This window comes from Tauraco erythrolophus, chromosome 10 (genome assembly GCF_009769465.1).
Source record: "Tauraco erythrolophus isolate bTauEry1 chromosome 10, bTauEry1.pri, whole genome shotgun sequence".
NCBI lineage: Eukaryota > Metazoa > Chordata > Aves > Musophagiformes > Musophagidae > Tauraco > Tauraco erythrolophus.
The window spans coordinates 29,161,208-29,169,969 of NC_141474.1; the positions used below are offsets into that span (position 1 = coordinate 29,161,208).

The 8,762-nt window shown below is 42.9% G+C and overlaps 1 protein-coding gene across 2 annotated transcripts; it reads right to left on the reverse strand.

The window, feature by feature from the left end:
• Positions 1-812: 812 nt before the first annotated feature.
• Positions 813-8,541, reverse strand: ECHDC2 (enoyl-CoA hydratase domain containing 2). Of its 2 annotated transcripts, XM_086617244.1 has the most exons (10): positions 8,421-8,541; positions 6,699-6,766; positions 5,992-6,079; positions 5,203-5,289; positions 3,929-4,021; positions 3,234-3,290; positions 2,647-2,834; positions 2,136-2,186; positions 1,737-1,784; positions 813-1,076 (listed from the first exon to the last, which is right to left on the reverse strand). In XM_086617244.1, exons 1-10 carry the CDS (start codon positions 8,539-8,541, stop codon positions 999-1,001), a joined length of 879 nt encoding a protein of 292 aa, XP_086473370.1. In that variant the 3' UTR covers positions 813-998. The 2 variants fall into 2 exon arrangements, with proteins under 2 accessions (XP_086473370.1, XP_086473371.1); XM_086617245.1 differs by lacking the exon at positions 6,699-6,766 and having other exon boundaries at positions 8,421-8,432.
• Positions 8,542-8,762: the final 221 nt, after the last annotated feature.

The following is an 8,762-nucleotide window of genomic DNA, read 5'->3' on the forward strand; positions in this document are numbered from 1 at the left end:
TTGCAGATCTTTACGCAGGAACCTTCTACGTGTATAATCTGGTAACGTTACCTCACCCGCAGAATTGTTCGGTTAACTTTTGGCACAAGTGAGATTGTGGTGTGCTTCAAGACTGTCATAGCATGAAGTGACACACAGTTCCAATGTCCTAAGCCACATTTTGTAAGTGTATTTTCATAACCTGTAAAGTATTTACTAAAAATTGGTTTCTCAAACTATACTAATTAACTTTTTTTTTTTAAAGCCCCAGTCTAGGGAAGTAAGAAGCCGTAGACAGAATTTGTGTGGCACATCTCCATGCTGGAGAGCCTTTAAGCAGAGGGAGCAAATAACTTCCAGTCAGACAACAGAGCAAAATAAGTGATGGCAGAGAGGTGACATGCTTGAGATGTCTGGCATAGACTGATATGGCCATATATATGTGCACATACAAGCCTCACGTTTTCTCAAATGCTGATAACAGAGAGACGCAAGGTCAGTTGGCTGGTGTGGTAACTCAGTGTTTGCACTCTTCACAGCAGATCTGGGGTGAAATACCATTGCTTTGTTAATGCTGCTTGTTCTGTCTGGTAATAAGAAGCAAGCTTAGGAACGTTTTTCTTCTTCGTAAGTTGACTTTCTTTTCAGAGTGATTTTTTTTCTTCCTTTTTCTTTTTCCTGTCAATGTTTAGATGCAGTATGTTTTCTGCTTTTTATATTTAATTTTTTTTAATACTTGCTTATGGTGAACCAAAGCTTGTCCATACTCCTTACTTGACATCTATTTGAGCCATAACCACTGACTTAAGATGTATGCCTTTTAAAAAGATAGCTGTAAAAAGTTAAATCTTTATTTGGGAATTCTAACAACAAAAATAGTCCAGTGGAGTATTCAGAAATGCAGTCCCAGGCAAGGCGGTAAGTACACAGAACGCAGTCATAAAAATAATCCCAAGAAATCAGTGGGTCTTCTTCAGTCCTCCTTTACCTTTGGAAAATCAATGGGAAGCTAGGAAGCATTATTTGCCAGTGAACTGAGGTGGTCGTTTCTCCCTGAAGGCAGCCATGCCTTCCTGACGGTCTCTTGTGGGAATATTCTACATTAAAAAAAAAAAGTGGTATATTTTTCATTGACAAGTCTGATTTGTATTTAAGTACTGACTAATTTGGCAGTAGTGGTCTAAGACTAAGATTGCTTTTTTTTCAGTGATACGTTAAGTTCCACCTTCCATGAAAGAGAGTGGTTTGTAGTGTAAACCATAGGCAAAGCATCTGAGACAAAGACCATAGAACTATAGTTTTCCATATATTGAATACTTTACCATCTTAAAATACACTGAGAGGCACAGCAGTTACATCGTTCCATTAGCTGAGAAAGGTGCACGCTCTCAAAACTTGTCAGAAAGAATGACTACAGACAGATTTGGGTTTTTAACTTGTTAAACCTAAAACCATTCATAAAGCTCATCCTGTAATTAACGTATTGTTGAAAGTAAGAATATACAATTCCTTTAGACAAAGAGTATTTAAGGAAGGACTCTGGTCTCAGGCAGGCTGAGAGAGGCAGCTATGCGTGACACAACAGTTAATATTCTGAAACAGAAATTTGGAACTGCACTCAAGTATGTTATGAAATCTTTAGATTTAGCTGTTAGTGTTCCCTTATAGAGAGGAAAATACAGGAGGACACTGTGAATGTCTGGCTTCAGAAAGCGTACAGTTGTTCTTTTGAGGAATGTATTCTGAAGGTAACCTACCTGGGCATAACACATCCCCTCAATAGCCATCCCTGATGCAATGTCAACCTGGGGATGAGAGGGAAGGAGTGAGATTTGTCACAAGTATAACCCTCAAAACCACTTCATAGCCCTCAAATCGATAAATATTCACTTGTAGCATTGAGCTTCACTCCTATATTAGAACTACAGTGCTATCATCTGCAGAACAAAATCCTACCACATGAATTTTATCTTTAAAGAAAGTGTGAAACTCCTGAAATGGTTTTAAATGCCTAAACCCCTGAAATGATTTTAAATGCCGTGTCTAAACAAGGATTATAACTTGTCTGTTCTAAATATTTTTGCTGTAGTAGTTTGTACAAGTTGCCTGTCTGCTTCATTTACCTCAGTATTTGAAAGAAAATATAAAATTATTACCTCCATTCCTCGGTTTATTGCCAGTTTTCCCATTTTCACAGCAAATGGAGCCTTTATTAAAAAAAAAACACACAAAACCCAAAACACAACAAACATTTTAAAATAATTGAAGCCACGAGAGTTCAGAATTGTGTAGTTGTTATATTATTATCCTATCTCCAAATGACCTTTCAGTCTACAGAAATTTGCAGTAAGTTAATAAGCATTTTTAAAAAATAATTTGTCGTTATCTACAGTTAATAGATGTACACAGTGCAACGTTACGGTGTGTCCTGCAGGTCTGCGTAACAGCAACTGGGACGTAAAACTGCCCTATGGGTTAAGCAGCTGGATGTTAACACTTGTTCCTACAGGAAATTGCGTTCACAAAAAAGGAGAGAGTTAAGAGACTTAAACACCAGGAACCAAGACTTCAATATTTCACAGAAAGGAATTTCAGCTGTTTGCCTGCTCTCTCCTAAGGGCAGCAGAAATGCCTTCTTTCCATTGACCACATGCATAACACACTTACCTGAGGAAGGATTTCTTTAGCCAAAGTTAACGCTCTCTGGTAAGCTGCATCTCCCTCGTTGTTTTGTGGCACTGTGTGATTTACTAATCCCATCGAGAAGGCTTGCTGTCCATCAATCTGCCTACCAGTGAAAATGAGTTCCTTTGCAAGACCTATTCCAACACATCTAGGCAGGCGCTGGGTTCCACCTTATGACAACAGCAAAAATACCATTTTCCATTTCTGAGAAACGCACAGAAAACCAGTAGTACTTCGTCTCCTTCTATAACAAGGAGGTTTGAAAAACGAAAGGATCATGTGTTCCATTAGTAACTAGTAGCTGAATATGTCAGTGTTTTGCAAGGCATCTGAAAGGCACCAGCATCCTTCTGAGGATTTTGATAAACTGGAAAAGGTGTAAAGGGACTTTCCTAAATTCACAGCAAGTCTGAGACAGGGCTTGGCACCGAACTCTGGATTCATAGATCTCAGGTCACCGTAAGATGCACTACTTCTAATTTAGATTCAAAATACTTCAGTTGCTCTAATGGCAAAATATTTACTATATGGCTGAGAAAGTAAGAGACTGAAGATTTAGTGAAGGTTACCTGCTCCAGGAAGAAGCCCTCTTGTGGTCTCAATAAGGCCCATTTTAGCTGATGAAGCTATTAAAAAAAATAAATAGGATTTAGTTACTTTTTGATCTGTGTAACTATGAATTTTCCATACTGAACTGATTAATAAAACTACAGACTGTCAATAATGAACTGGAACTCCATTTCTCCAGGTAGCTAGAAAGTCTGAATACCACAGTGCTTAATCAATGTCCATCTCAAAAGTCAGATGAGGGATGTGTAGTATGGCTGCTCACCCCTAATGTAACAATTTTATCTACAAAAATGAACCTTAGGTCCTTCCTAGGTGAAACATAATGGATGGAAAAATGGAAACAGAAGAAGGAAGGCTTCCCCTCCAAGATGATTTAAGTAGGGAAGATAAGATCTAGCCAGAGTGCTAATCCAATATTACCTGAGAGTAACTATTTAATTCTACCAATAAAGAGTTTTCTGAAGAAATCCTAATCCTGTCTAAAAATAGGCTTTACTTTTTAAGGAAGGAAACTGCTTTCCCAATAGTAACTAAAGGTCACAATTTCTGGACAAATGCCTACTCATTTCCTGAACTGTGTAAGTTCCTCTCTTAACCTACTGGATTCCACTAACGGTCAGCTATCATGCATGTAAGTTCTCTTTAAAATACAGTCACCAATTACAAGAAGAATCCTGTATTAAGCAACACAAACCTGCTACTCGAAGGTCACAAGCTAACGCCAGTTCTAGTCCACCACCCAGTGCGTAGCCATCTATTGCAGCAATTGTGGGTACAGGCAGGGCAGCTAGAGAAGACAATAGGTATAATACAGTTTTATTCCAGAAGTTCTGTTCCACTCACTTTAGGAATTGAAATGCTTAAATTCTAAAGCTTTTAGTAGTTCTCCCATTCAAAATTTTCCAAGAATTCATTTTCTTCTGCCTCAAACTTTCTGTCTGTCTCTAAATAGAAACTGTCTTTTCCCACTTCTCCCTTCTCTGTAAGAAGGCAAAACGTTTTTCTTACATGCAAAGAAGCATGCAAAGTACTGCAAAACAAAACAGGATGAACTGTCTCCTTACAAATTTATGATGTGAATATCCAGCTATTGCAGTTAAGCAGTCAAACAAAGACACCATCTCTAGTCACTGTTGTAAGGATGAGCTTTTCTGGTGCTTTTGTTAGCCAAGGCTCCTGAACTTGGTACGTTGTCACCTTACAGTTGAAGAACCTGAGGTACCTGGAGATTAGCTGCTTGATAAGGTACCTTTTTAAATACTCAAGGAGCTGGAAGCAGACTTCAGACCTGTGCTAATTCTGTGCTGTAACTACATGGACAACCCCTCCCCCCAGCTGCTTCTGTGGTTTGTGAGACAGGGTCATTCTCTCTACATTGTTGTTTGTTTTTTTTTTTTCATTACTGCGATTCGGATTGGTATTTTAGTCAGAATTCACTTTGGTATTTCTCTCTAGTGAGTGCAGAACAATTCTTCAAAAGGAGAAGAAAATCAGTTGAAGGAGTCCATATTGCTTTTGGGAAAAAAAAAAAAGGGAGGAGGGGAAGTTGCAGCTACAAAGCCCCTGACATTCAACAAATCCATTCAGAGATCAAAATCTGTGTTCTTAGGTCATTGCTGTATCACGAGTGCTTCAAAGTGTGTATTAAAAGTGGGACAACCAACGTGGTTCGTTTTGTCTAGCACTGTAGAATGCTTTGTTATAGCATGTACTTATTATATGCGTGTGTGTGTGCTGCTCTATCATGGAAATGCAGTACTGAAATGCATCTTGTCCTCGGAGTGGCAGCAGAATAGCTGTTTTTTCATTCTAATCAGATCTTTGTTTCAGGCATAAGATGGAGCCATTCGGGAAGCTACTCCTAACAGGTAACCTGCCGGGGCCAGCATCCTTCCCCTCCTGCAGCATTTCTAAATGTCTCAGTACAGGCAGTTTAGGGCAAATTTCTCAGCTGAGATAATCATTTACCTATTTCATCCATGAGATTTCTCAGCCTTTTAACAAAGTGTCCAACTTCTGCATCATCCATCTTTGCACGTTCCTTTAAGTCTGCACCTAAATAGAGGAGAAAAAGGTTAGAATCCAGGAACAGGGAAAAAACATCTGAACCGCGTTCCCAGAGGACAGACTGCTTCAGAAGTCTTGAAATACAGTGTTCTGGTTCAGTAAGGTCAGTGGAAGCTGGAGTGTGGACATTTGGGCTGGAGCAGTGGCTAGGATGCTCCTCTGTGTCATAGAATCATAGAATTGTCTGGGTTGGAAGGGACCTCAAAGATCATCTAGTTCCAACCCCCCTGCCATGGGCAGGGAAACCCTCCACTACACCAGGTTGCCCAAAGCCTCATCCAACCTGGCCTTGAACACTTCCAGGGATGGGGCATCTGTGTCCTTCGAACAGATTTCACAGAGAAGCACCAATCACTGTATGTAAGGACAATAATCCACAAAACTGTAAACCAAGGTCTCCAACACCAGAGGCACCTGCTATTGAGGTGGCTTGAAGATGGTTACAAATGGAAAACAAACAGTAGCACCACACAGCCTGTGCAACTTACTCCATCACACACATCTTCATCACTGAAGCTGAGAGGCAGACAGGCAAAGAGATAATGAGGTGTTTGTTATTTGCCGCACAAAGTCAGCCTGTTTTCCTTTTAGCAGGCATTTCCAAATGCTTTTCTGCATAATCTGATCAGCACACAGTCCTAAGAGCCATCAAATTTTTTAACAATAGTTTACAGAGCCTTTGCTACTTACCAGCACAAAATACACCTTTCACCTCACTCTTGAACACCACCACGCGAACCTTCTCATCCAAGCGGAGTTGTTCCAGAGCAGTGAACAGCTGTGAGGGAGGGAGTACAAAGAAGAGAAGAAAAGCTTTAAGCATATGGTTGCATATACCTAAATCATAGCAAACTCCTAATCTATAATAAAAGTTTCTTTTTTTTTTTTTTTTTCGTTCTTCCCTGCAGGTGCCAGGAATTTCCTGGAAATCATGTATGTGGAGCCAGCAGGATCCTTCCATGACAGCTTCAGAATGACACATTTCCCCATTTCTTTTTTTTTTCCTTCCATTCAGAGAGGAACCTTTGCTCTACCTTAAACTCCCCTTCCTGTCCAGCCACAAGCCAGACTTTCTCTAGAACGTATTGACCTTGAACAGATGATCTGCCAAGGTCTGACAATGAGTATGCTTTTGCTGCAATTAAGCAAAGGAGGACATTAACTTGCATCCAAGTTAGCTAACTTAAATAACTCCAGTATCTCTGTCCAGTCCGCATCTGAAGCCACTGCAGTATAGACATATCATCACCTCTTTTTCTTCAGGCTAACCTGCCTCACCCCAATGCAGTCTTCAGCAAGAGATTAAGTTTTTGTTTCAGATCTCCCACAACTATTCTTATTGCATTTAGTCATTGATCATGATTCCAAACATGTTTACAGGCCAGGCCCATACTCACTTCATTTACAAATACTTTTCCCAATGAATTTCTCGCGTGGGGTCGGTTCATTAGGATTTCAGCAATACCTTAGTAATAGGAGATAATTTCAGTTATATTTCATTTAAGCCTCTGACACAGTAATTCAACTGGGAACAATATCTGCATACACTGTATATTCTCTTTCCTGAAAATGCATATAAAGTATATTCTAAACCAACCAGTTATTTTAAAAGCGGAGGTGGCAGACCATGCCTATGAAACCCAGTTATGCAGGACAACTGTAAAATTCAGTAGCACTGCAAATAATATCAATAAGCAGATTTTTTAAAAATGAACATGACATCCAAGAATGCATGTCTTAGAATCACTGCACGAATGGGAAAAAAAACAAACACAAAACCCAAATGATCCACCTTAGGTTTCTGTTTCAAATGTCACTTCAGTTTTTATTGTACAGTCTTACTGTGCTCAAGTATATTCCTTAATGAAAAAAAAAACATCCTCTTGGGACTGCTGTTTGCATGAGAATAGCACAAACTGGTCACTCTCAGTTCATGTTCCAGAACCATTTTGAAATTGCTGCTCCTTTTAATTTAAAGTTAATAAGCTCATCAATGGAAAGGACTTCACTCAAAGTTCCAAAGTCCAAGCAGAAAAATAAGACCACAACATCTGCCTACTTCTTCCTTATACTTGTGTTTTGTAAATTATTATCCAATGGTTTCTGTATGCTTTGGAGAGAAAAAAACATGTCCAGTTTCCTTGGCTGGACTTCTGCTCCCTTCCCAGGCCTTAACACTGTAAGACACTGCTGCTGAAGGTGCATAGATCATGCCTGGTCCTTCTGCTCTGCTGGAAGATGAGTATTTCTTTGCCAGTGCCAGCGGCCAGTTAGCAAACAAGAGATGTGTCACACAGGAACGAAGGCACAGGTAGCAGCAGGCACCAGCAAACAACGGAAATTCACAATTCTGATAACTACATCGATGTATATGTAACTAGCAAAACTGCCAAGAACTGTTTATAAGCTCTTGCAATAGCTACCAGAAAGTAATTCCATTGGCAATCTGAGCCAAATCTCACATTGCTTTGTGACTCTCATGCATAAATGTGCTCAGACATGCCCTGGTCGTACCCTACCTTTAGCACTGCACATTACTGATGCAAGAAAAATCTAAGGTATGCAAACCAGAACCATTCTATTGAGTTCTCCTGCATACATAACTTTTTTAAAAAAGGGCATCTAGGCATTTATTTGGCAGCCGTGTTCCTGAGAAAAGTATCAAGGCATAACTTAGAGCTAAGAGACCATAATCAACCCGCCTGCTAGGCGCTCTGCAAGGCAGGCAGCCACCTTTGGGCTACCCGGGCACCAGAGCAAGGGGCGGCTCGGCGGCCCCGGGACCCCCGTGCCGCGGGGGCCGGTACAAGACGCCCGGGCAGTGCTGCAGGGACAGCCCCGGTGTTTCCAGGGCCTGGCACAGCCGAGGTCCGGGGAGGGGCTGGGGACACACACGGTCCCGACGCCAGGTCGGGAGCGCTGCTGTGTTCTTACCAGGAACTGGTCAAACCCGACGGTCTGTGCGCCCTCCTTGCAGCACCCGGAAAGCGGCTTTGACACCCGACGAGCTCCGGGGACCCCTCGCAACTAGCGTCAGATGAGCGCCGAGGCCTGACCCTGACCCCGGCTCCCCGCGGTCCCCGCGCAGCCCGGGTGCAGGCGGGGCCCGCCGCACTCACCGCTGCTCTCCCCGCCGGTCGCGCCCACCAGCACCTCCGCGCCCCGCCGCGGGACGGCCGCGGGGGGCCCGCCGCAACCCCAGCACAGCACCCCGCGCCCCGCCCGCCCCAGCCGCATCATGGCGCCGCTCCCCGGGCTGCGCTCCCCCAGGCCCGGGCAGTGAGGGGCCAAGCCTCCGGGGCCGCCCAGAGGGGCGCTGCGCCTTTAAGAAGGAGGGGTGGGGTGTGGGGGGGGGTGGGGACGGTCCGTCACCTCTTGGGCGCTCCGCCCGCCGCTCCGCTGTCGCGCGCCGCCGCTCGAGCGGAGGGTCCCGGCGCCGCCTGGGCCGAAGCGAAGCGGGA